The 26,661-nt window shown below is 41.7% G+C and overlaps 1 protein-coding gene across 1 annotated transcript in view; it reads left to right on the plus strand.

Moving 5' to 3' along the window:
- LARP1B (La ribonucleoprotein domain family member 1B) overlaps positions 1-26,661 on the plus strand; it is a 105,802-nt gene that overhangs the window by 67,154 nt on the left and 11,987 nt on the right. The window contains exons 8-14 of the mRNA XM_024211421.2: positions 3,230-3,374; positions 10,680-10,854; positions 12,126-12,289; positions 13,014-13,388; positions 15,944-16,055; positions 25,271-25,482; positions 25,923-26,029. Coding sequence (XP_024067189.1) covers positions 3,230-3,374; positions 10,680-10,854; positions 12,126-12,289; positions 13,014-13,388; positions 15,944-16,055; positions 25,271-25,482; positions 25,923-26,029 — 1,290 coding nt within the window. The remainder of the gene's footprint in view (positions 1-3,229; positions 3,375-10,679; positions 10,855-12,125; positions 12,290-13,013; positions 13,389-15,943; positions 16,056-25,270; positions 25,483-25,922; positions 26,030-26,661) is intronic.

A 26,661-nucleotide genomic window follows, 5' to 3' on the forward strand; every position in this document is an offset into this window, starting at 1 on the left:
TTTGTAACTCCTGCTGCCAGGCCCCTCTGAGACCTGACAGTGGACAATGCAGCTCCATGTCAGGATAATCGCCCTCCACTGTCCTCAGACAAGTGAGGGAAGAGCACAGACGCTCCACTGTTGGTCAGATTTTTGGGCATGCAGTGTAGAATCCAGATCTTCTAAGGTAGGACAGATTGATGTCCCCCTCTGATGCTCAGCAAAATGTCGGACACATTGGTCACTTCTGATGTTGCTAAAAGAAAATACAAATAACAAGATGTTGGCAAGTGTCAGTTAAAGGCTTAAGATCGCTGGTTAACCAGCATCATTGGTCACCTGGCCTGTTCGAAATCCTAAGATTCATTGGTTGTGGAATTTGCTTTTCATGAGAGATACTGTTGAGCAGATTTAGAATATAACTTTTTCATTTTTTCCCCTCATTTCAAATGGTTCTGGGAATCTGTGAGGTTCCATAATCTCTTCTTTTCTCGTTGCATTTGAACAAAGGGGTGGAAAGCTACATTTCTTCAACTATTTTTTAAATGTCATCTAAATGGAAATCTTTAACATTCTGCTTCTGATATTTTTCTAATTATAAATTATGAAAGCTAGAATGCCAGAGAGAGAAGTTCATGCAAAATAAACTTGTACAGAATATTCAGCCCTCCAGAGAGGAGTTCTTTTTGGAGTCCAAGAAAGTAAGGATATTTTGGATAAGTAAGGTTGTATCCTTGTGTATAAATGAGTTTTAGAACTATTAACCTCTTAATATGAAAAATGTTAAATCTCCATCTGAGATTTGAGAGGATTTCTGATTACAGTAAAGAACAAAAATGTCAAGATAGAGCAATTCTGTACATGTAACAGGGACCAACTTGATTGGGGAGGAGGATTATTATAGGTATGCATATTAACATTTATTTAAAAAAAAGTAACTAAATATATATTGCATCAGACTTACTTCAAACATTATGTTGATTCTTCAAAAATGCTTTAGTTCACATCAAAAAGTAGATTTCATTTAAAGTTATCACAGGAGTATATCCAAACTTGCATCTCCGGAGGGGAGGGAAAATAAGTTCAAAAGACTTTAGAGAAAAACAGGAAGAACATGAAAATAAACATTTTCATTAATGTTCTTTCAAATTCCCTCTTCCACAATGGTGGATACCAGTAAAGTAGTTAAGAGTTTGAGTCAACTTCTTCAGTTTCCTTTATTCATTCCTGCTTTTGGAACTTGGGAGATTAGGTCGAACACATCTTGGGTTTTACCTTTACCTTATAGATGTAACGGTAACATATTAGTTAACAGTGTTAGTGTGTCTGTACCAGAGCCGCCCCGGGGGGGGGCAAGTGGGGCAATTTGCTCCGGGCCCCGCAGGGGCCCCCATGAGAGTTTTTCGGGGCCCCTGGAGCGGGGTCCTTCACTTGCTCCGGGGGCCCCGGAAAACTCTCGCGGGGCCCGGGCCCCGGAGCTTCTTCTGCTCCGGGTCTTCGGCGGCGGGGGGTCCCTCCACTCCGGGACCCGCCGCCGAAGTGCCCCGAAGACCCACGGCGGGGTGTCCTTCTGCCCCGGGACCCGCCACTGAAGTGCCGGGTCTTTGGCGGCGGGAGCCCCCTGCCGCCGAAGACCCCAGGCCCCCTGAATCCTCTGGGCGGCCCTGGTCTGTACTTGTTTTGTCTTACAGCTGGAAAAAGTTAGGAATTCAGAATAGCATGTGGAATATTATTGCAGGGAATAAAGGTTGGGTCCTATTCAGTTTGCACAGGGACCTCATTGATCAAAGTTTACTTTGCTTACAGCATGCTGAAGAAGTTGCTGCTTTTCAGGTAAAAAGAGCCTTAAAGACTCTTCTGTGCTGGTTCAGACTTTAAGAGGAGGCTTACATCTCTTCCAGTTCTGAAGTTTTGTATCTGTTCTCTGCTGGAGTTAAGTCTTTCATGTAGAGGGCTAGCTCTTCAAACTTCTTTGGGTACTGAAGGCTATGAAAGAATAAATTGGGTTCCTCCTTTACAGCTCAGAGTCAATGGTGACATTGCAGTCCCCTTTTTGGTACCTTCTGTCTTTAGTTCAACTTCATGAGAGGTCTTCACGTAATATGATTCTCTCCAGAAACCAAAATTCCTTTAATCTACATTAATGCCTTACCTTTTCAGCATTCAGATCCTCTCAGCATTCTACTCTCAACTCCCTTTTTTTCCTAAAGTATCCAGTTCCTAAAGGACCACATTCATACAAGGTATTTTCCACCCTAAGAAATTAGGGAGCATGTAAACAGTCTCACACAGGATCTGTCAGAGGGGCCCAGCTTTTTGGTAGCCATTGCCAGTTTGAGCTTCCTTATCTTTTCCCAGGATGTCTTCAGGTTTATATCTTTCTGTAGTGGCTCCCAGTTATAATTCCTTCATGTCTTTACACCATCATTTGATTTGGTAGATCTTGACATTTTGGGATCATTTCATAAAGCAACTTAATCACCCTAGAGACTCTTTCCTCTTCCCTCAACCTATCCCTCCCCTGACCTGGGATACCTAGAGAGCCTGTTGCACCTTTTTCCCCCTCCCACGTCTCACTCCCTTAATATCCTTTATTTTTGAAGAACTTCACTTTTGCCAAGTACCCTTTGGAGCATTCAGGCACTACGCCTCAGTGTACTGAACAAAGGAAAGTGTATTTTTCTGCTTGCTTTCTTTCTCACCTGAGCTTGCATGAAGATATGATCTAGACTGCATGCTTGTGCCTATGCCTTCACTCTAGGATAGGGCACCTAAACATTCTGATCTGCTGGCTACCTGAGTAGTAGAAAAAGATGCAGATCAGGATGGAGATATTGATACAACTATATGGGGCATCATCCACATGAATGCTTAGAGAATACCATTTCCCTCTCATCCATGTAAGAAGGAGAAAAGAAATATCAGAAAAGGGATATTGCTTTTCTATTTTGCTTTTGTCATTCATTTATGCTAATTGGGCGAATGAGAAATGAGGCCTCGATTATACCTCGGATGAATGTACTGTACTGATGACCTTAAAGTACTGTTTCATTTGGCTTATTTGATTACCTAGGCTGTTTTTATAACTTTTAGCTCATAAGTAACAAACATACAGTGATAAATATCAATCTTTTTGATTATTACAAAACTTGGTATATTTTATTAAGATTTTGACAAGGATGAACTTGGATTAAAAATTAAAGAGACTATACCCTACACTGGGCTCATATTTACATGTTTCTCTCTCCAGTGAGTATTATTTCAGCATAGAAAATTTGGAAAGAGACTTTTTTCTGAGGAGAAAGATGGACCAACAAGGATTCTTGCCTATTTCTTTAATTGCCAGCTTCCATCGTGTGCAAGCTCTGACTACAAATGTTAACCTAATTTTAGAGGTAAAGTGATTTAAATGCATGTGTACAAATGTTGTATAGTTTAAAATGTATTACAATCAAATCTTGAAAACTCCATTCACCTTTTTACAAGTGGCAGGGTGTAAATATTTCTTGGTGAGCGTGGCTGGCCTAAACAAGCAATTTCTTCAGAATATAGGGTTTTTTTTTTAAAAGTTGCCAGCCAATTAAGGCTACACGAAGAACCTTCCAGCTGTGAACAGTATAAACTGATGCAGTGCTGTCTGCTAGCAGATGGCACTGCTGCTGCTCATAGCTTTGCCAAGAAGTGGCAAAGTAAAACTAACAAAAGGGCTTTGCTATTGCTTTTCAGAAATCGGTAGGCAGTAGTGAAACTGTCAGTCATGTCTGTTTCACGTTGCTGTTGGTAAAGCTGCATAGCAACAGGTAGACAAGTAGTGATTCACAGAGTGGGGAAAATTTCAAAAAACAGAGACTGGAGGAGGTGGAGAGCAGTAGAAACTTTCCTCTCCCCTTCTTGCAGCAGCCAAGAGTCTGGGAGAAGGTTAGAGAACTGAAGAGCCCTTCCTTTTCATGCCTCCCCTTCAGCATCCAGGAAGTTTTGTAGAGGGAGAAGACCAGAATGATGCTTCTCGCAGCAGCTGGTGGGGTTATGTGGTGAGCTTCAGATTTATCAGATACCTACTATCAGAGATGATCCGAAAGATGGAGTCCCAAGCCAGGGAAAGCACCCTAGTAGAAATCACAGTATCATGAGGTAGCCTGGAAACTGCACTGCTCATTGGTGCTAAACCTTATTGGTATGTTCTCTCCTCCCCACCCACCTTCAGTCTAGTACCTCCAACCAGTTAGTCCTCCAGGTACTAGGTGTTTGTCAATCCATGCTAACAAGAATTGGGTTATGCTGATAAGGATCCAATAAGTAGACCATGAATGGAAAAGTTTTTTAATTCTTTGACCACTACACATTCCCACTTTGGGATGCACCAGCAGTGCAGCTCTGATGGTGGAACGATTCATAGCCAGACCCATTGGAGCATTCTTGCACTCCTTCCTGCCCCCACTCCCTCACTGTGCGTATTCTGAGGATGAGGCTATAAAGTAGGTGGCACTCCAGCTGTCTCAGTTTCTTCAGCTACATTTGCAAACAGACTGGAACCCTTCCAGATCCACCTTTTCAAGCAAGTCTGTGCTATTAGCTAGTTTTAGGAGTAGTTTAATTGTTTTATTTTATTGAAATGTGTTTTGTTTTACAATTATCAGGATACTTATAGGTTCTGCACCCCAGGGTGGTTACCATATTCTGAGGCAGATCTGACGGGAAGGTAGTCAGGATTTAAGATGTGCCTCTTCACTATTGTCTTTTCTCCCCCACTCGTACGAGGTGTCTCGTGTGCTATCGTAGGGACATTTTCCTTTCCAGTGCACAGTATGCAGGACTTCTACTTCAAGAACCCATAAGGAGTGTCAAAATCTGCTCCAAGCCCTCCTGCTGCAGGAGGTCCTATAGACCAAGTCCTCTAGTGCTGATGAATCTGGTTCCATGAGTAAGGAGTGGCCTGCATTGGCCCCCATTCTTTTGGGAACTAAGAGGAAGCTTCCTAAGTTTCTGTTCAAGATACCATCCTCTGATCCAGGAAGAAGGGTGATAAAGCCCTTGGTACCAAAGGATCCTCATTCCTAATGTAGCAGAATGGTCCAGGTGTCAGTCTCAGCAGAGCTGATCTTGTTAGGAGTTCCCTTGAATCCAGTACTCCTGGTTTTGGGAGGAGTTGTGGTACATAATGCCAGCCCCTGTCAGTAGGTCCAGTCACTGTTCCAAATTGCTCTTATTCCTCTGGATTGGGTCCTATAACATCCTTAGATCCTAGACCGAAGCGTAAGGTGGCTGGTCAGCGTAAATCCCTAAAAGCATGTTGTACTCTTTCTGTAACGAGTGCTACTATTCTGAATGTCTGGTCCAATGCCTCTGTGCTATCAGTAGGACAAGTTGGATCTGCAAATAGTTGTAGGAATAGAAGTCCTACACAGTAAATCCTTGTCTTCAGGGTAATTTTAGATTCCTAAACAGGAAAAGTCTTCCTTCCAAAGGAAAGATCCTTAAAAACTCAGTATGCCATTATCAGACTTCAGGGGAACCCCAACCTGACGGTAATGTTCTTCCTCAGGCCGAGCTGGCTTCAACAACCTATATAACTCCATGTGCTCATTTCAGAATGAGAGCTCTGTAACATAGGCTGGTGAAAAATTACCTGCCAAGTTCAGACAGCATGTCCTTAAGTTATTTCTCCCGGAAGAGGAGCTCTTGTCTCTTACATGATGGATACAGTCAACATCCTGAAAGGAGTGGCATTCGAGCCTCCACTCCCATCAGCAACTATCAGTTGGATGCATCCACTCTGGGATGGGAGTGCATTTCAATGACCTAATAACCCACAGTCATTGGAAGCACTTTGAAAAACAGCTACATATTAGTGTATTGGAGTTGAAGGTAATCAGTCTAGCTCTCAGAGCCTTTCTGCCTCACAAGACAAAGTACTCTGACAATTCGACAGCGATGTTCAATGTGAACAAACAGGGAGGAGCTCATTCCTCACAACTACATAAAGATGTTACAGTGCTACAAAGCTGGTGCATACCTCATATTTACCTGATAGCTCTTCAGCTAATGGAGAAAAACAAGCTGGTGGATTGTCTCAGCAAAGACTAAGAGGAGTTAATGAATGGTCTCTAAATACATCAGTTGCAAAGAAAATCTTCACTTTTTGGCATCATCCAGAAGTAGATCTGGTCACAATGAGACACGATGCCAGATGCCTGAGCTTCTGCTCCATTTCAAATTCATTCCTACTCAGCTGGAGATTAGGTCTTTTCCATACCTTTACCCATTTTTCTTTTAATCCAAAGAACAAAACAGAAGATGAAAACAGAGTAATTCTGGTTGCTCAGGCATGGTCAAGACAAAAGTGCTTACCAGCTCTCCTTCACCTCTTCAAGGTGTAGTATACTGTTCTCTACCAGCAACCGCAGATCTGTTATCCTCAGCAGGATGGCTGGATTTTGCATATGGACCTGTGGTACACCTAGCAGCAAGATCTGTAGGACACTCTCACTGATTTAGAGAGAGACGGTTTGTCAGATGTACAACACATCCTGCTAAACTCCAGAAAGCAATCTACTCGTAAATGCTCTTACCCCAGGTGGAGAAGGTCTACGAAAGGTATAGTGTTAAAGGTCTATGAAGGATTTTTAAAGGTTTAGGAAGGGTATAGTGCCAGACAAGGATTCTGCGTCATCATGGGACCTTAACTTAGTCCTTATTCAATTTGAGACCATCATCTGAAACTGAGTGCTTAGTGTTTTATCTATCAATCAAAACAGCATTCATTGTAGCAGTAACATCTGCCAGAACCATAAGCGAACTACAAGCCTTGAAGGAAGAGCCACTGTTCAGTTTTCCATAGAAACAGTGTTCCTTTATCTACATTCAAAATTTCTGCCCAAGGTGGTAACTGTCTTCCATCTTAACTAGTCAATTAGTCTACAGTCTTTCCCAGACTTATTGCACTTTCAGATGAATCAAAACTGCACACATCAGATGCTAAATAGGCAGTAGCCTTCTATCTGAAAAAGAACTAGACTTTAGAAAGTCCTCAGATCACTTTATTTCATATAGATAATCGTAATAGGCAATCCCATCACAATGCTTCTCCAAATGGGTTAGACTACATATGAAGGAGAGTTACAAACTAGCTTCTGCTCCTCTTCCTGCAAGAGTGGGGGCACACTCCCCTAGGGCTAAGTCAGTTTCTATAGTATGGCTTAAACATATTCCCATTATTGAAATCTGCAGAGTTGCAACATAGTGCTCTGTACACATATTTACTAAATGTTGTCCGCTTGATTTAGGATCTTGATACGTGATGTGCATTTGGTAGGTCAGTACTCAGTCACTGTTTGAAATAGGATGCAGTGTACCATTTTCTTCAATTGACAGTACTGCTTATCAAACTATGCCAAGAGTGGGAATGTGTAGAGGTCACTGAAAGAAGAAATGAAGGTTACTCCCCTGTAACTGGAGTTCTTCAAGATGGATTCTACACATTCACACTCTCTGCCCACCTTCCTCTCTACTTCAGAATCCTAATTAAAATCTTGGACCTAAGAAAGCAGTGAAGGGAACTGAGCTGACCAGAGGGCCATATCCCCTTTTATACTTTTGCCCTCAGAACATTCAGGAACAATGAAGAGAAGGATTGGGGGAGATGTGAGAGCTCTTCAGTGGGCACTGCTACAAGAAGGTTTTACTATGAGTTGTACTGCTAGTGCTTCCCAAAAGCATGAATGTGTGGAGTCCATCTTGTAGAACTGCAGTTACAGGTTAGTAACCTTCATTTTACTAGAGCAATTGCTCTAAAGTATTTGCTATAATTAAGGTTGCAAAATGGTTTTCATTGATCCTCTGTTTAAAATTTCTCATAATATTCTGAAAATTCATTTTCTGCTAAAACTTTCCATGCTTGGTTTCTTGGTTTCCTTTTGGGGGGGCAGAAGGGGAAGAATTGAGCTAATTTTGAGCCATGTTTGATTGTATATTGTTCTGTAACAACTTTTTTTTGCAGGGGTGGGGGGAACTGAGTAAACTTTTAAGTTGAAATTTTGCGTGGAAACCGTGCTCACTGAGAGGAGTACTGTCTCCGTAGATTTCAAAACAATTGGTTTTGATTAAGTATGAGGGTTTGACGTGTGCATACTGTTAAAACATTTAAGTTGTAATGTACTTTCTTCACAAGAGATGCATTGAAAATGTGTGTGCAGCTAAATAGGAACTGATTGGAAACTTACTGCCAACTTATGTCTGTTTCTAATTATCTTTCTTTAGAAACAAACTTGAAATCTTTTGTATGTAACAAAGTTATTCAATTAAAATTGAAGTCATAAAATGAAATGTAAGGGATTCTAGTAAGTGTAAAATAAGAATTTAAAGTTTCAGGTACTTCACCTATCTGAGTCATCCTGCCAATTTTTGAGATTGTAGAATCACGTATTTTAAATTAGATTTTTTTCTTAAGAATATGCAAAAATAGAACAGTGCAATAATTGAGAAATTTTGTTATGGTAATTTAAATATTGGCGTCAGGATAAAGGAATGCAAATCTTGTAATTTCATATTTTTAGCTGTTTTCTTTTAACATGGCTCAGACATGATGGCATTACTAAAAACATGTTTAGATTACAATTTTAACTAATACACTGATCTTATGGTCATGCTCTGGCCCTTTCTTGTGTTGTTTTTTTTTTTTAATTCCCATTCTTAAACTTTCTCTTCTCTGTTGCTGTGTTAAAGAGCCACACCAACACGAGAAAAACAAAAACCTGCAAAAAGAAAAGTTAGGAATTTTTTACTTTGGACATGCCAGGATGTAGATAACAAACTTCTTGGGTAATTTCACCCTTGAAAAACAAATCTTTATAAAGGTTAGATGAGTTAACCTTGTTAAAATAATATTGAATGAATTTGCCAAGTAATTCAAAACTAAAGGTTTTAGTACCTAATTGAATTTCAGAGCTCCTTTATTACTATTAGCAGTCAGAATTTTACTTTTTACGGTGTTTCACAGGTTAGCATTTCACTTTATCCGTTATTTCTTATTTTACCTTTACATCCCCCACAAGGTGCCTGGCAGCAGGATGTGCTGCGTTTTCTAGATGCCTCTCAGTCAGCGTTTCCAACTTCCCTACTGCTTGATCTTATTCCTGGCAAGTAGGTTATGATCCTGCTTTGTCAGGTTCAGTCAATACTGGCTACTGAGGTCCCTGTATGGGCCACCAGTGTTTCCCCACAAGGGTTTGAATTTACTTAGTAATTTAAAGAGATGTCAGATCAGTCAGCTTGGTTGAATTTTATTAGTCTATTAGACTGGACAGTGAATAACAGATACATTACCACAATTTGTGAGAACCTGTTTTTGCAGCCGATGACTATTAGCTTGCACTGTTTTTGTTCTGAATTGGCTTATGAATTGACATTCTTGTAGCCCGCCTGTTTACAATTTTGTTCTCTGTATGGGAAAACAGGAAATAACATCTTATTTTTACCCATAAATTTCCAGTATATTTAAATGTTTACAGAAAAGAGATAAACAAACATATTAAATTCTAACCTAAGCATATGTTTCTTGTTGTTAATGCATCACTAAAAATAATATATCTTAACAATCCTTGTAAATTGTCAGATCTTTTCTAGTAGTTCTCAGCAAACTATTTCCCCTCCTCTTAGCATGATTCCCAAAGCACTGTGGGAGTTTGACTCATAGGCAAGCTATAGGTTTCAAAGGTCAACAAAGCTGTGGCCTGTCAGCTCTCTCCACGTGACTCAGAATGGAGTTTCCCAGCTAGCAGCAATCACTGCATCCTCCCTCATGTCAAAGGAGAACTCCACCAGCAAGCTGCACAGCTACCCAAATTGTAAACCTATTAGCAAAAAGGGAAGGAGAAACCAACACTGTAGGGCACACTCAGCAGTTGGTTTCTATCCTTCCATTTCCCTTGGAGTTTAGAGGAGATTAATACCAGTTACCCATTCAGCCTTACACTAACCAACTTCATGTTAGTTCCATTATACAGACTACCTAAAATTATTCACTTTTTGACTCCGCTCCCTGTTTTTCATCAAACGCCAAAAATGAAGAAAAAAGTTACACAACTTCTAAATCCTTGTAAGTCAAGCAATATTTTTTTGGTATTGTTTCTTGCAACTTTGTCATATCACATTAACACTGGAAAATAATTGCAATAAACTACTTTGGCAGTTGCTGAACTCCTCAACTTCATTTCATTGTTTAATTGTCCAGAAAAACAGTTTGCTTCATATTCCGAGTGAACGCTGTCCCTTAAATAAGGAATTATAAAGAATCATCAATTTTGGTTAATTGGTGCTCTGCGTCTGGGCCTCAAAAATATAACTAGCAGCTAATATTTGAAACTGTATGCCACAATAATTAAAATTATGGTACTGAAAATAAGTGGTGCTGAGTTTTATACTGACTCGTCCAGGTTGTCCTAATTTAAAGGTAAGTTTTCTTTAAAATAGTCACTAATTTCTGGCATGCAGGTGTTTGAGAGCCTAACACTCATTTGCATTGAAAATGTTCCTACTCATATCGGACAGTAATGTAAAGATCTGTAGAGGACGACATAGTTTAAATTCCCTCCCAGATAATCATGGGAGTGTGTTTAATTTCACTGAGAGAGTGAAAGATATGGTTATCAGCAGTGTTGGCGATTGTGTATATTTTTTAATGGTGAAACATGTTTATCTCACAGGCCCTAAAGGATAGTACAGAAGTGGAAATAGTGGATCAGAAGATGAGAAAAAGGGTAGACCCAGAAAAATGGCCAATTCCTGGTCCACCTTCACGGAATCAGCCACAAACTGACTTCTCTCAGCTCATCAACTGCCCAGAATTTATACCAGGCAAAGCTTTTGGTTCATATACTGGTAAAGAATTTCTTTCATAGAAACACAAAATTTTAGGACGGAAAGTGCTGTCTAGTCCAACAAGTCTGCATTTTATTTTTCATTAATATTTGATTTCATAATAGGAATAGCAAGTATAAAATTCAACTCTGCTAGTTGGAATGGGAATTGCAAGGCTGGCAGTTAGAAAGGCACAGTGTGCCAGAAGACAGTAAACTTGTGGTTAAGGTTGAATGTTTTTCCAAGAGATGTGCATGTTTTGTAAGATTACCTTCTCTTTGGCAAATGGAAAGATGTAGAGAGTCAAGACAGTTTCAGATTTAAAACTGAATTTCTTTGCTTGTCATATTTTATAACATTAACTCTATTAAAACATATATTTCCCCAAAGGAGCCAGCTGTAATATATCCCTATCCATAGGACTCATCTCTAGTGTATGACTGATGATCACCTCAAACTGATTTCAGAATAATTCATAGATTCTAAGGCCAAAATTGGACCATTGTGATCATCTAGTCTGAGCTCCTGTATAGCACAGGATATGGAACGTCCCCAAAATAATTCCTAGGGCATATCTTTTAGGAAAACATCTAATGTTGATGTGAAAATTGTCAGGGATGGAGAATCCACCACAACCCTGAGTGTATTGTTTCAATGGTTAATTACTGTCACGGTTAAAAATTTTACTCATTTCCAGTCTGAATTTGTCTACCTTGGACTTCCAGCCATTGGATTGTGTTATACTTTTCTCTGCTAGATTGAAGGAGCCCATTATTAAATATTCCCCCCCACACACCCCAATGTAGGTACTTACAGACTGTAATCAAGTCATCCATTAACCTTCTCTCTCAAGATAAATAGATTGAGCTCATTGAGTTTGTCACTATAAGACTTTGTTTTCTAATCCTTTGTTCATTCTGTGGCTCTTCTCTGAACTCTATCAATATTCTTCTTGAATTGTTGTCACAAGAACTGCACACAATATTCTAGCAGTGCTCGAACCACTGCCAAATACAGAGCACTGAATTTGTCACTAATCATGCTGTTTGTTTTATGGATAACTTCCATCTCTCAGGCCGTCAGAGGCACTTTTAATTTATGCTGGAGTCACCAATGTAAACTGTTCTTTAAAATATAGAATAGCAAGTAATTGAGTCTTTTTTTAATTTGTTCTGATCAGTGTCATATTTAAACCTTAATTAGAAATAGGAATTATAGCTACAATGAAAGTAAAATCTCTAATGCAACAAAAAAAAGAAAAACCTGAATACACAACTAATTTACAATTTTAGAGTCTGCACCAAGTTCTCCAAGAATGGGAAGCCCAAAGAAAAGCACTGAAACAAGTAACCTTCAAACAATGTCTAAAGGATTGTCTACAAGCTTGCCAGATCTGGACTCTGAGCCTTGGATAGAAGTGAAAAAGAGGCATCGTCCATCCCCAGTCAAACTAAAGGTACTGTTAGCTACCTTGATAAAATGTTAAAACACCTCCCCCCTAAAAAATTCGTTGTTTGCATATTTTCAATACTACAGTATACCACTGCTATGTAGTGAGAGGGAGTGCTGATACCTTCACATAAGCCTAATTAACACTCTTCAGGATACTTGCAGTCTGTATGAGCAGAATGAACTAAATTTGCTCCAGATCATAAAACTGTCCATTATATTGAACAAAGAACTGTTCATATTATAATGGATCACCTAACTTGATATTACAATATACATAATATATATGTAATAATTTATCCTAATTTGGAATCTTAAGAGTATTTAAAAGTAGAAGGAAAGACCACTCTTAATTTTGGAAAGTGAACTGGGCCTTAAAATAGGGCCCATATGCAGTGGCACAGCTGGAGGTGTTTAGGTTCTGTTGAGAAATTATATGTTTTACAGTGTGAGAGAGAATTTAGTGAAAAGCTGGTGTCAGAATTCTCTATGGACCTTAGCACTGTAATTTTTGTCTTTGTACTAAGCTTAAGAAACCCTTGCAAGTCAACAGCAATTAGACAGCTAACAGCCATTTGTGCCTTTGAAAATGCCTTTCAAAATGTTCCTCTTAAGGTTTGTTGTTTTCATCCATTGAGATAATCCTGTCAATATCCATTAAAAGAAGTAACAGAATAACCAAGTAATTTGTTTCCCAAAGAAAATGTCATATGTTACCTTTCTTCATTCAGGAATCTGTGCATACACTAGAGCACACACCAAGTCAGCAACAGCAGGCCCCACCTTCACAGGAACAAGAACAAGAAGAGCTTGATTTTTTGTTTGATGAGGAGATGGAACAAATAGAAGGTCGCAAAAATACATTTACTGATTGGTCAGACAATGATTCAGATTATGAAATTGATGACCACGATGTAAACAAAATTTTGATTGTAACACAGACACCACCTTATATGAGAAAACATCCTGGTGGAGATCGCACTGGCAACCATGTGTCTCGTGCAAAAATTACATCAGAACTTGCTAAAGCTATTAATGATGGTTTATACTATTATGAACAGGATTTATGGATGGAGCAGGGTGAAAATGATTCTACAGCCATAAAGGTAATTTTTTCTGTCATACAACTTAAACAGATGTTTGACCAAACAAGCCTAAAATTGACTATTATTGCTGCTACTTATACTATCAAAAATCTAATTGGGTGGAAGAAAATAGAAAATAATTATCATATGTATACCTATAGTATATGTTGTAATTATTTTGTTTAATTTTAACTTACGATTGCAATTTAATTACTTGCAAATGGCTGCATATCATCTGTCATGCTTTCTATTATAGACCCTAGGTGTAGCAGAGGTTGCTAAATTCAAGATAAATGTATCTCTTCACCCTCAAACTTAGATCTAAGCCAGTGAAGGAATAGTTTGTTTTAAACAATAGGGTATTTTAGGCTGGTGGGGTAGTGTTTGAATGCTAAGAGTATACAATAGATAATTCAGACTTTACATGTGCTCAAACAGCTTGTATTTAATAAAATTTTTAAATGTGTTCATAGGAAAGACAAATTGATTTCCCTGTTTTGGGGATAGGGTAGAGTATGAGGGAATGAAACTGAAGTCATTGCATTGTAAATTTTATCTTCAATTTTTTTTATCATCTATAAAGTTAGGTGGCATGAAAGTGCAAGTAAAATGCCAGATTTAATACCCACAACCTCATTTTAATCTATATTTCTATTTCCTTGCCCATCTGTGGATCCATAAAACAGGAGTGAACCTGCAGAAGTTTAGTCCATATACTATAATATGGAATACTACTAAGGTGGCCTGTGTCCAGAGGTGAAAGTAAGCCGGTACGGCACGGCGTACTGGCAAGAGCCGGTATGTCGTGCCAGACTGGACCGGCTTCTCCAGCGGGGATTTAAAGGGCCCAGCGTTCCAGCTGCTACGGGGAGCCCCGGGCCCTTTAAATCACCGCCGGAGCTCTGGCAGCTGGGCTCAGGCGGGAATTTAAAGGGCCCGGGGCTTCCCGCAGCGGCCGGAGCCCCGGGCCCTTTCAGTCACCACCAGAGCCCTGCTATGGCTACCGCTGCCCGAGCCCTGCCGCCCCGGGGTAGCGGTGGCAGGGCTCCCGTGGTGATTTAAAGGGCCCAGAGCTCCGTGTCGGCCGGAGCCCTGGGTCCTTTAATTCGCCCCCAGCTGCCTCTGCAGCTGGTAGCTCCAGGGTGATTTAAAGGTCCTGGGGCTCCCAGCCACAGCTGGAGCCCCAGGGCCTTTAAAACTTGAAGGGCCCCGCCTCTTTGCATTGAGGTCACACCTCTTCCGGTTGAGGCCACCTCCACTCAGGACTCCGGCATACCGGTAAGTCCTTTAAGTTACTTTCACCCCTGCCTGTGTCCCTAAAGGACAAACACCTCTGTCTATAACCAATGGATTTTTAAACACACTGGTGGTTTTACACCAAGTAGCTGGCCAGTGAATGTGGCAGCAAGCTAGCTGAGCTGCTGGAACCTCAGGAACTCAGATTTCTCCACTCCTGCCCTGTCACATGTTGCTCACTAATCAGTCATTCCAAGGAACCCCTCTTTGTGAGTTAGTCCTCCCTGCTCCTTGTCAGATCCACTTCTGACTTTGGGCAGCGCTGTGAGTGGCAAGTTTACAGGCAGCTGAGCTGGATTACCATCGTATTTAGGATAGTGTTTGTACTTCCATTTTTTCCACCTTTGTTGAGCACTGGATTGAGGCAAATCATGGTGGCAGGACCCTATTTCAGTATGGGACAAGGAAAGAGGACAAAAGAATGGGAGTTACTAAAGAAAAGGGGAAATAGATACAAGGATGGGAAAAGAAGAAGAAAGAATATAGGAGAAAATAAGGAATAGATAAAGATCGAAAATGCAAGGTGTCTGTAGACTGTACAGTAAACTGCAAGAGGACAGTAGAAAGAATAGAGGGGTAAATGTTTTCTCCCACCTCATTCTTTTAATTGTTGGTCAAGATTTTCAAAAGTGCTTAGTGATTATTTTTTGGGTGCACTGATTTTTGGGTTCCCAACTTGAGATACTTCAAAGAGGCCTCATTTTTCAGAAAGTATTTAGCATCCACCCTCTGAAAAAACAGGCATCTTTAAGGAATTTCAAGTTGGGCATCCAAAGTTACTAGTTACTCCTGAAATTCTTTGTGTTTAATGTTGAAATGGGGGGAGAGAGAGTAAATAGGAAATGCCCACTCCTTCGTCCCCTGCCCAAACTGCCAGAATCTTCCTGTGCACACCTTACTATAGAGGAAAGATGGTTTGGCACAGGACAGAAACTGGGAAAATGAGGGTTCTGTTCCTCTTTTATAAAGTAGGGTAACTTTTTCTAGTTTCATGAATTTGGTCATTGCAAACAATACTAAGGGGCGCACACTTTGCTTCTATAAGCCAAGCTCATTGCACATGTCCAGGGGCGGCTTCATCTTCCATTTTCTTTCACAAGCTTGCTGTGTGCAACCTCACAAAGTCAACAGAAAGGACTGTGGTTGTGCAGGATCAATTGTGAATGAATTCTGCTTGACATGTTGCATGCTGGTGCAACTCAATTCTGTGAACTTGTCTGTTTTTAGATTGATACACAATTGTCACTTTTGTAATTGTGAAATTCTCTCTTCAAATTCAGCAAGAGGTTGAAAACTTCAAGAAACTAAATCTCATCAGTAAAGAAGAGTTTGACAGTCTTACACCTGAGCCAAACCAGGAAGTTCTTCCATGGCCTCCAATGTCACAACAAGGTAATATAATTGTACTTTCTTTATTATTTTTGTTACTTGTATTATTCTCACGACTAAGAACTCCAGTCATGGACCAGGACCTCGTTGTACCAGGTGTGTACCAACACAGAACAAAAAGACAGTCCCTGCCCCTAAGTGCTCATAACCTAAATATAAAACAAGTGATAGCAGATGGGTACAGACAGGGAAGTACAAGGAAACAATGAGACAGTACTGGTCAGCATGATAAGCAATGGTCTCAGCACGTCAGTAGCCCAACCGTTGTAAAATTTTTTGTAGTCATCATAGCACAGTAGAGTTTTCAGGAGAGTTTTGAAGGATGAGGAGTTAATTTTGTCAGTGTTTAAAGGAAGTTTCTCCCAGGCGTGAGGGGCACATGAGAGAGCCCAAAGATGCTTGTTTGAAAATTTAACAAGTGCAGAATGGAGGCTGACAACATGGGCTGATTGGAGATGGAAGTTGACTTCTTTTATACTGAAGGACAGAGAGGGTGGGGATAGATCATGAAGGGCCTTGAAATTAAAGACAAATAACTACTGTGATATGATAGAGAAGAGGGAGCCAGTGAAGGGATGCAAAGAGAGCAGGATGGATAAAAATTGGTGTTTTTTTTTTTATTTTGTTACTTAAATTGTAATAAGCTTTCCTTTTTAAAAGTAAACCTGTTTAAAATGAAATCTGAATTTGATACAAACTATGTTAAGGCCTAAACTACTTATAATCTCTTAATACTTTTTAGAAAGTCAGGCTTTATAAATGTGGCACAGGAGGTCACATACTATATTAAGGGCTTTATTTTGTTTAATAAAAAAATTTGTTCTGTTTTGTATTTAATTAAATTCCAGTTACCATCTTAATGCAGTTTGACACAAATCTTGAGCAAAAAGTTATCTAGTAAATAAGCAATATATCATTCACCATTTTCTAATATACTAAAAATGTGTACAATTAGAATCTGAAAATATGCTTAAATAAATGTATATGGTTATGCTATACCACTTGAGGTAGCAAAAAGATGTACCAAATCTAGTATAAAGGCTCTATTTAGTTGTAAATCAACATGTTTTAATGGTTGTGTAACCAGTGAGACTGCACCTTTCTTTAGAAAACAATTGAAAAACCAACGGAAAAGTTGTTTAAAATCTGATGTAAATTGAAGCTTTCCACTTGGTGATTTAAATCATTATTTAAATCAGCAATTTATATCTCCTTGATTTAAATCAATCCATCCTGCAAGAGAAAGATGACATGGTCAAAACCATTCAGAATGCTGTTGTAAAGAACATTACCAGCAGGGCAAGATGGCATTTGTAAAAGCCAGAGAAAGGGATGTTGTGTAATTGAGACATAAAATGATGAGAGCCTGGACGAGAGATTTAACTGTGTGGTGGATAGGAAGGGCCATATCTGAAAAATAAAAAAGAATCAGCAAGACTTAGACATAGCCTGAATGTGAGGCTCTAGAGAGAGTCCCAACTCAAAGATGGTACCCAGGTTATACACCTCAGTCAGAGTAGAATGGTGGTGGTGTCAGTGATCCAGAAAGGAGGTCAGGCAGGGGGACAGCTTAGGGGGAGGAAGAGTAAGAACTCTGTTTTAGCCATGTTGAGCTTGAGCTCACAGCTAGACATTCTCAAAAAGATGTCAGAGAGAGAGGCTGAGATTTAGTTTGGACAGCAGGAAACCGGTCTGGAGTACAGATAGATCTCTGAATCATCTGTGAGGTAGTTGAATTCGTTTCTGGATGAGAGAACCCAGCAATAAGATGTAGCGGGAGAAGAGTAAGGAACCAAGGACAGATCTCTGTAGGGCACCCACAGAAAGCTGGAGGGGGTGTTTAAGAAATCCTGCATTAAAGAAACTTCATGTGCTTTAATTTTGGTTCTGACTATAGTCTGGGGTTGTTGGTTGGTTGGTTTGTTTTTAACCAAAGCTCTATCTAAAAGATATTTTTGTTAGCCTGTACTGCATTAGAGCATACTATATGTTGATACAGGAAAATAAATGAATGTGCATCAGCATCAGTACACATAAGCAAGAATTTCAGTTATTTCACTACTACTGCAGACCAACAGAAAGTGTTCTATGGTGCAACATGCCATTACAATATACAAAGCAAAAGCTGTTGTTGAAGTGAGGCATTATGGTCACTAGGATATAGATTTTAAGGAAAAAATAAATATTTTACAATCCAAAGATATTTTTCTACTTGATACAGACATCACTTACAATTTGGATTTGTCATATCACTGTATTTGGCTTTATCATATTGCTATACAGTACATCAAAGAGTTAAACTTACCAGGCTGTCTCCTATCTTGCGTAGGAAATATTGAGGCTCGCAATAACGATTTAAAAGCAGTTTAATTTTATTAGTTGGAGGTTAGGTCCATCAATAACTATTAGCCAAGATGGTCAGGGATGCAACCCCATGCTCCAGGTGTCCCTTGCTTCTGATTGCCAGAAGCTGGGAGTGGATAATGAGAGGGATCACTCAATGATTTGCCTGTTCTGTTCATTCACTCTGAGTACTCCTGGGGGAATTCTGCGCACAATACTTTAAAATTCTGCATATTTTCTTTGTCAAAATAACACAATATAATCATACCTGTTGCAATTTTGGTAATTTATTTAAACTACAATGTAGAAAAAAGTCACAATAAGTAAAATAGATCCTGACCGCTAATCTAACCTCTCTCGCACAGGAAAAAAGCCAGAAAGCACATAGATCTTCCTAGCTGAGGATTCCCTTGGTATAGAAGAGTCCTGGCTACTGTCCTATGCCAATCCCTACATAGGAAACAAGGAAGGGTGGGGGAAGGAGTATGCTCAGCATGCTACGCTCTTGCCATCCCCAGCTGAAGATGACCCACTGGAGACCCACTAGCTGGCATATTTTTGAGTAACTGCCCCGACCTTGTATTCCTTAACTAACCATAAATAACGTACTGAAGATTTTAAATCAAGCATGTGCTTGACCAAAAAGATGTCTTGTACCACTCTAAAGGTCTATAAAGTTAAGCTATCAGCAAAAGTGCCTCAGGATGATCTCTGCTATTCTGTGATAGTACACAGGGAGATATGACACAGGCAGGGATGCAGGTGGACTGCTGAGCTGGATGAAGAACGGGGATGGGGAGCATTGGAGGGAAATCCCCAAACTGCCTTTATCTAATAATAATGTAGCTAAGTGTGACCCTTTATTTCTAGTTATTAGTCAACTAATATATTCAGCCATATGCTCAGTATTACATCATCGGCAACTGAAGAGCAAGTAAGGGCTGGGGAATCAAACTCACAATTTATATTGGCTACTGACCATCTCCAGCAAGGTCCGTAGTAAACAGTTCATGAAGCACATTTTGATAGGAAAATTTTTCAGTCCAAAAATTTAGACCAGTTCTAATCACTAAACCACCATAAGCCCATACTGTCCTTTACAATAAGGCTCCATTACACCACTCAGGCAATGTAAAGGAGCCTTAAAACTTTTACATCTGTTTTATGCTCCTGGGGAAATTCACTAAGAATGGGAACTATTCACTAACACAATGGAAACAACTAAGCAGTCAGACTGCTATATTTAGCTCTGCCTGAGGGGACAAGCCTGCCTTAGGCCTACCTCCAAATAACCCTTAGATCTGCCCCTCCACACTGGGTGCGCCACAATAGCAAGCAAGAGGGACAGAGTCTCTCTTGTTCGCACGCCCCTCTGTCCTGCCCTGACCCCCCCAGCAGTGATTGACATCTCTCCACACATGCACACCCATGCCCCTCTTCCCTCCACTCCTCCCCCACTGATTTGTCTCTGCGAGCTGCTCTGGGGTGCCAGGGTGGGGCGAATGACTGCTCTTGTGACTTTCCCCTCAGAAGTCATTTTTCTGCAGGGAAGCAAAGAAATCTGCGGACAACATGAATTCTGTGCCTGTGGAGTAGCATGGAATTCCCCCAGGAGTACTCTGAGGCACCTTGCATTGACCACGGTCGGAAGACAGGATACTGGTTAGAATGACTATTGGTTTGACCCATTGTGGCTGTTCTTATGTAGTTTTTAGAATAATTCACTGTTTCCATAAATGAATACAGTGTTATCAAAACTTCACAATTTGTTTTATGAATGTTTTATTTCCATTAAATTGCTACTGTAATTTACAGAAACATCAGGAATTATAATATTGAAAATCAAAGTAGTACGTGTTTTGACACTGATTTTGAATATCTCAATATATACAGGCCTGTGTTTCAACTTGTACTTGTCTAGTTTGAGATATCTAAGAATTTTAGATAGAATCTATACCCATCTGCCCCAAGACACAGCTTTTCTGATTAATTTCCTCCCTCTTTGTGTAAGACAATGGTATGTGTATACCATAGCTGCCTCTGGATAGAATTAGATTTGTGGAAAATTTTGTCAAAAGAGCTTAGGTGACTTCGGAGCCCAAGTTCCAGTTTCAAAATTAGTTAGGTGCTGAAGAGAACCAGAAGCCCATCAAAAGTCATTGAGACTTAGGAAGTGCCTAAGTCAGGTTTGAAAATAGAACTTGGGCACCAAAGTCACTGAAGCACTTTCGGCAGTTTTACCATTGTTCAGATGTGTGACCACATTGCAGTCTAGTGGCTGCATTTTATAAAGGATGTAGGGCCAGATTTTCAAAGATTTTTAGGAGCCTAAAGATGTAGATAGGGTCCTAGTGGTATTTCAGAAGGACCTAAGTAAGTTAGGCACCTAACTTGCCTCTTACAGGTAAGTCTAATTCCATCTGGCAGCAGAAAGAGGAACACACACACTCACTAGTTCTTATGTTACACATAGAAGGGGAAATGGAATCAGGAAAACATTGGCTCCTAGGGGAAAAAAGTACAGATTATCTATCTGATTCTAAAATTATTAGACTTTTGCTTAAAATGCAAACAAAAAGAAAGCAAAACTTTTTGTTAAAATGTACATAAATCCAGCATTAGTCACCATGTTCTCCATAGTTTTTTTTGTGTGCGCAATATATTTTCCCCATCCTATATATCTTCATGACTGTTAGCAACATTACAGTTTGCTTGTAATGAGCTCAAGCCATAGAAATACTGGAATTTCAACAAGCTTTTAAGTAATGTTATCTTTTTAAACATTTATTTAAGAAGTGTTTTATAGAAGGCTTGATAGAAAATCACTGACATTTTTCTGTTTTCTTAAAATATGTTCAGCTTATTTTTGTAGTACATTTTTTATTCTTCTTTTTCTCCCCTAACTTAGTCTCTTGCTAAATCCTTTTACTGTTGCTTTTCTAAAATCACCAGTCTGCCCTTTCCTATAAAAGCCTTTTCTGATCTTGGATATCTCCTGGGTTGATTTAACTCAGGGGTCGGCAACCTTTCAGAAGTGGTGTGCCGAGTCTTCATTTATTCACTCTAATTTAAGGTTTCGCTTGCCAGTAATACATTTTAAAGTTTTTAGAAGGTCTCTTTCTATAAGTCTATAATATATAAGTAAACTATTGTTATATGTAAAGTAGATAAGGTTTTAAAAATGTTTAAGAAGTTTCATTTAAAACTAAATTAAAATGCAGAGCCCCCTGGACCGGTGGCCAGGACCCGGGCAGCGTGAGTGCCACTGAAAATCAGCTCACGTTCCGCCTTTGGCACGTGTGCCATAGGTTGCCTACCCCTGATTTAACTGAAACATTTTGGATAAACTGGATTTGGTAGTCGGGACAGAAAGTTACAGTAATCAAGGCAAGAGATTTGCAAGATGTAGATATAGCTTCTAGCAGTGAATATAGTTTAAGAAAGGTAGTTTGAGGTGAAATTTTGAATTTCTTAACTTTCTTTATAAGTCATAATAGTTCTTCGAGTGATTGCTCATGTGTATTCCACAATAGATGTGCGTGCTCGCCACGTGCACCGGTGCCGAAGTTTTTTCCCTAGCAGCACCCGTAGGGGAGCCCATAGGATCCCTGGAGTGGTGCCTCCATGACGTGGTATAAGGGGCGCTGCACGCTCCCCCCACCCTCAGTTCCTCCTTGCCACCAGTGAAGGTGCTTCGGAACTGCTCTGCTCCAGCTTTGCTGTAGCTCATCCCCAAAATTGTTGTTCATTCAGTGTATGGTACGTTTAGTTTATCTAGAGCACCCGGGCCGGGGCATGCCCCGTGCCCTGGTTTTAAGTTGTGCGACACTTCTAGGCGATCTATGCCAGTGAGTGATCTGCATGCGAACTGTTTATGCTGTTTGGGGGAACCCATCTCAGCGATCGCTGCAAGATTTGCAAGTTGTTTTAAGCCTCGGACCAAGAGAGAAAGGGACATTAGGCTCTGGGCTATTCTGATGGAGTCGGCGCTGACCCCGGCTTTGGCGCACTGCTCCAAGTCGGTAACGGGCATTGCGGTGTCAGTGTGCGGCAACCCTTCGGTGCCATCGACTAGTCAGCACCGCTCTCTGTCCACGGGACACGCCAAGAAGGCTAGGAAGAGCCTCCCTCCCACCGGACAGGTTCGAGACCCCGAAGGGGCTCATCGACACGGTCACAAGGTTTCTGGTGACAGACAGACAGCGTGCCTCCAGCTCTTGGGTTGCATGTCAGTGTGCATGTATGTGGTCTGTCATGCCAGACTCAGGATGAGGCTCCTCCAGCTCTGGTTGGCCTCGGAGTTCTCCCAGGCCAGGGACAGGATGGACTAAGTCCTCACAGTGCCCAAGCCAGTGATCACCTCCCTACGGTGGTGATCCTCCCCAAGAAACCTGCTCCAAGGGGTCCCATTCAGGGGCAGGGCCCTGTCGCTGGAACTGGTGTCCGACGTGTCGGACCTGGGATGGGGGGGGGGCCCATGTGGGGAACGTTCAGAAGCAAGATCTGTGGTTGGCTCAGGATCTGACTCTCCACATAAACGTCAAGGAGCTCAGGGCGGTATGGCTGGTGTGCATGGCCTTCTGCTCGCACCTGGAGGGCCGGATGGTCAGAGTCCTCACGGACAACGCGGCCGTGATGTTCTACATCAACAGGCAAGACGGGGCCTGATCCTCTGCCTTCTGCCACGAAGCCCTCAGGCTGTGGGACTTTTGTATAGCCCACGACATCTGCCTACAGGCCTTCCATCTGCCGGACGCCCAGAAAGCATGGGCGGATTGCTTGAGCAGGGACTTCTCCTCTCAGCACGAGTGGTCTCTCCACCCAGAGGTGGTGCACAGGCTTTTCCAAGTGTGGGGAACTCCCCAGGTGGACCTGTTCGCGACTAGGCAGAACCATTGCTGTCCCTGGTTCTGCTCCGGGGCTGGGACGGGGCACTATCTCCGATGCCTTCCTCCTGGCCTGGTCAAGCCAGTTTCTCGATGCCTTTCCCCCGTTCCTGCTGATCGGCAAGGTCCTGGAAAAGGCCCAGGTCCTTCTGATTGCCCTGGCATGGCTCAGGCAGCATTGGTACGGGACCCTCACGGGCCTGGCGGTCGCCCCGCCATGGTCATTGCCATCCCACCCGGACCTGCTCTCCCAGGACCAGGGCCGCCTCCTCCACCCCAACCTAGCGGCACTCTACCTCATGGCGTGGCTGCTTAATGGTTAGGTAGGGAGGAAAGGACGTGCTCAGAAGGGGTTCAGCGCGTCCTCCTAGAAAGCAGGCAGCCCTCCACGCGCTGAGCCTACTTGGCAAAGTGGTCTCTGTTTTCCAGATGGGCGGACGAGCGGGGCGTTTCCCCGGTGTCCGCCCCGATCCAACTTATTCTCGACTACCTCCTTCATCTTAGAGGCCAGGGTCTGGCGCCCTTGTCAGTCAAGGTGCACCTGGCGGCTATATCAGCCTTCCATCCACTGGTGCAGGGCCACGCGGTATTCTCCCATACTATGACGGGCCGGTTCTTTAAGGGGTTGGATTGTCTCTTCCCGTATGTTAGGCCCCCAGTCCCGCAGTGGGACCTAAACCTGGTGTTGGCCCGTCTCATGGGACCCCCATTTGAGCTGTTAGCCACATGCTCCTGGAAGGTGGCCTTCCTGGTTGGGATCATATTGGCTAGGCGGGTCTTGGAACTCAGGGCCCCGACCTCCAAGCCCCTGTACATGGTGCTTCATAAATATAAGGTCCAGCTCTGCCCACACCCTTCTTTCCTCCCGAAGGTGGTTTCTGCCTATCACATGGGTCAGGACATTTTTCTGCCGGTCCTCTGCACCAAGCCCCATGCGTCCATTAAGGAACGCCGCCTCCACACACTGGTTGTGAGATGGGCTCTGGCTTTTTACCTGGAGCGTAATAAACCGTTCAGAAAGTCCTCGCAAATGTTCATCGCCTTGGCCGAGCGCATGAAAGGTCGGCCGATCTCCACTCAGCGGCTCTCCAACTGGGTCACCTCATGCATCTGTACCTGTTATGACCTGGCGGGAATCCCTCCGCCACCAATTGTGAAGGCGCACTCGACTAGGGCGCAGGCCTCGTCGGCTGCCTTTTTGGCCCATGTCCCCATTCAGGACATTTGTAGGGCTGTCACGTGGTCTTCAGTTCACATATTCAACTCACATTAAGCGATTGTCTCTGAGACCAGGGAGGACGGCGGGTTCGGCAGGGCCATTCTCCATCCCGAGAGTTTGTGAACTCCTTCCCACCTCCAACAGATATAGCTTGGAATCACCTATGTGGAATACACATGAGCAATCACTCGAAGAAGAAAAGACAGTTACCTTTTCCATAACTGGTGTTCTTCGAGATGTGTTGCTCATGTTTATTCCACATCCCACCCTCCTCCTCTGTCAGAGTTGTCTGGCAAGAAGGAACTGAGGGTGGGGGGAGCATGCAGCTCCCCTTATACCGCGCCATGGAGGCGCCACTCCAGGGGTCGCTAGGGCGCTCCCCTACGGGTACTGCTAGGGTTAAAACTTCCGGAAGCAGTGCATGTGGCGAGCACGCACACCTGTTGTGGAATAGACATGAGCAACACATTTCAAAGAACTCCAGTTACTGAAAAGGTAACTGTCTTTTTTCCAGTGAGTTTTGTATGTCTTGATTAACAGGAGCTTTTAAAACCCAAACTACATAAATTGAGTTAATTTAGATTGAGGTTAAGCAATATGGCTGCATCAATAAACTCATACTTTGTCCTTTGTTAATTAATGTCGAAATTTTTAGGCAGAATACAAATGAATTTCAAAGATATTCTGTCTGTCCATTAAATGTCAACTGAAAATGAAATACTTCTGCATACATGTATGTTAGCAATCTAAGTCTCTTTTTCTATTTACAGATTTAACAGATGAGCTAGCTTGCAAATTGTTTGGTGTTGTAGAAGTACCTCCAACAACAATGGCTCGTTCACTGCCAACAGCAGTCCCAGAATCTCCAAGAGTTCATCCTGCCAGAACACCCAAAACACCTCGTACCCCAAGGTTACAAGATCCCAACAAAACGCCAAGATTCTATCCTGTTGTTAAAGAAACAAGATCCATTGATGTAAAGGTAAACAGAAAAACCTTGTGCATAAAGTTTCATCAGGTCAAACTTTTTTATTAACATAATGCAACAGTACTGTTAGTTATCTTCACTTCTTTCTGTAACGGGGGGTGGCTTATATTGTTTTAAACAACTTATCTTACTGATGTTTTCTCCGGTTCTGAGAAATGGCATCTTTGAGTTGGGTAAATATCATTAGAAATTCCATAATGAAAAGGCAAAATATCCAAAGACCTTGAATTTCTGTTTAAGACTGGTCTTGGATTATGATGCTGGAGTTTTATGACTTCATATGACTTCACAATGTGTTATACGCAACATGAAACCTTGAGCTGTAGTTTGGGGGAAATAGCAGCTTACCTGATCACTTGTGATTTTCCAGTTTTCAGAAAGTGACTGCAGTTACATCAGTGAAATACTTTGCAATGTTGCATTTGTTTTCTTAGATTCCAAGAAAAAGAAAAACACGACATAGTACAAACCCTCCGCTAGAATGCCATGTTGGTTGGGTAATGGATTCCAGAGATCACAGGCCAAGAACATCATCTGTGAGGTAGTAATTTTTATCATGGAATAATTTGCTGTGATTTATTCAGTGCATAGAGCCAGTGGAACGGTTATTGGTGAGAAGTATGTGAATATGCAAAACGTATTTACAAATGAAGAGGACTGGTGGACAGAAGGAATACAGCAAGAAAGGAAAAAGGGATTGGGGAAAGAGAAGTGAGAATAAAATACAAAAGAATAGCAGGGAAACAGTGAAGAGAGAATACAAGGAGACACATCAACTGTTAACCCCCGGTGCAGCACTGCCCCCTTAATTGGGCCAACAGGGAGCACCTGTTCGGGCACAGAGGAGCTAGACGTATTTCAGTTTTAGGGCCAGCTACCCTGTGACATACCTCTCCACCTTTTTCAGGAAAAACCTGCCTCTTTCACAGGCAGAATTTTTCCCTGAGCTGTGAGGCCACATCTGGACTGCTCTCACCCCTAACCCAAAACAAAAAAAATTCCATATAAACTCATTCATATATACCTGGATTCCCCAAGTTCTGCACAGTCCTTAATACCAGTATTACAATTCATATCTTCAAGACCAATCAGTCTATATAGACCCTCATCATCTTCTCCAGGATTTCAAAGTCTCTGCATGCAGTCTCTAATTCTCCCTCAGGCTCACTGACT

This window comes from Terrapene carolina, unplaced genomic scaffold, assembly GCF_002925995.2.
Source record: "Terrapene carolina triunguis isolate 2854851 unplaced genomic scaffold, T_m_triunguis-2.0 Scaffold66, whole genome shotgun sequence".
NCBI lineage: Eukaryota > Metazoa > Chordata > Testudines > Emydidae > Terrapene > Terrapene triunguis.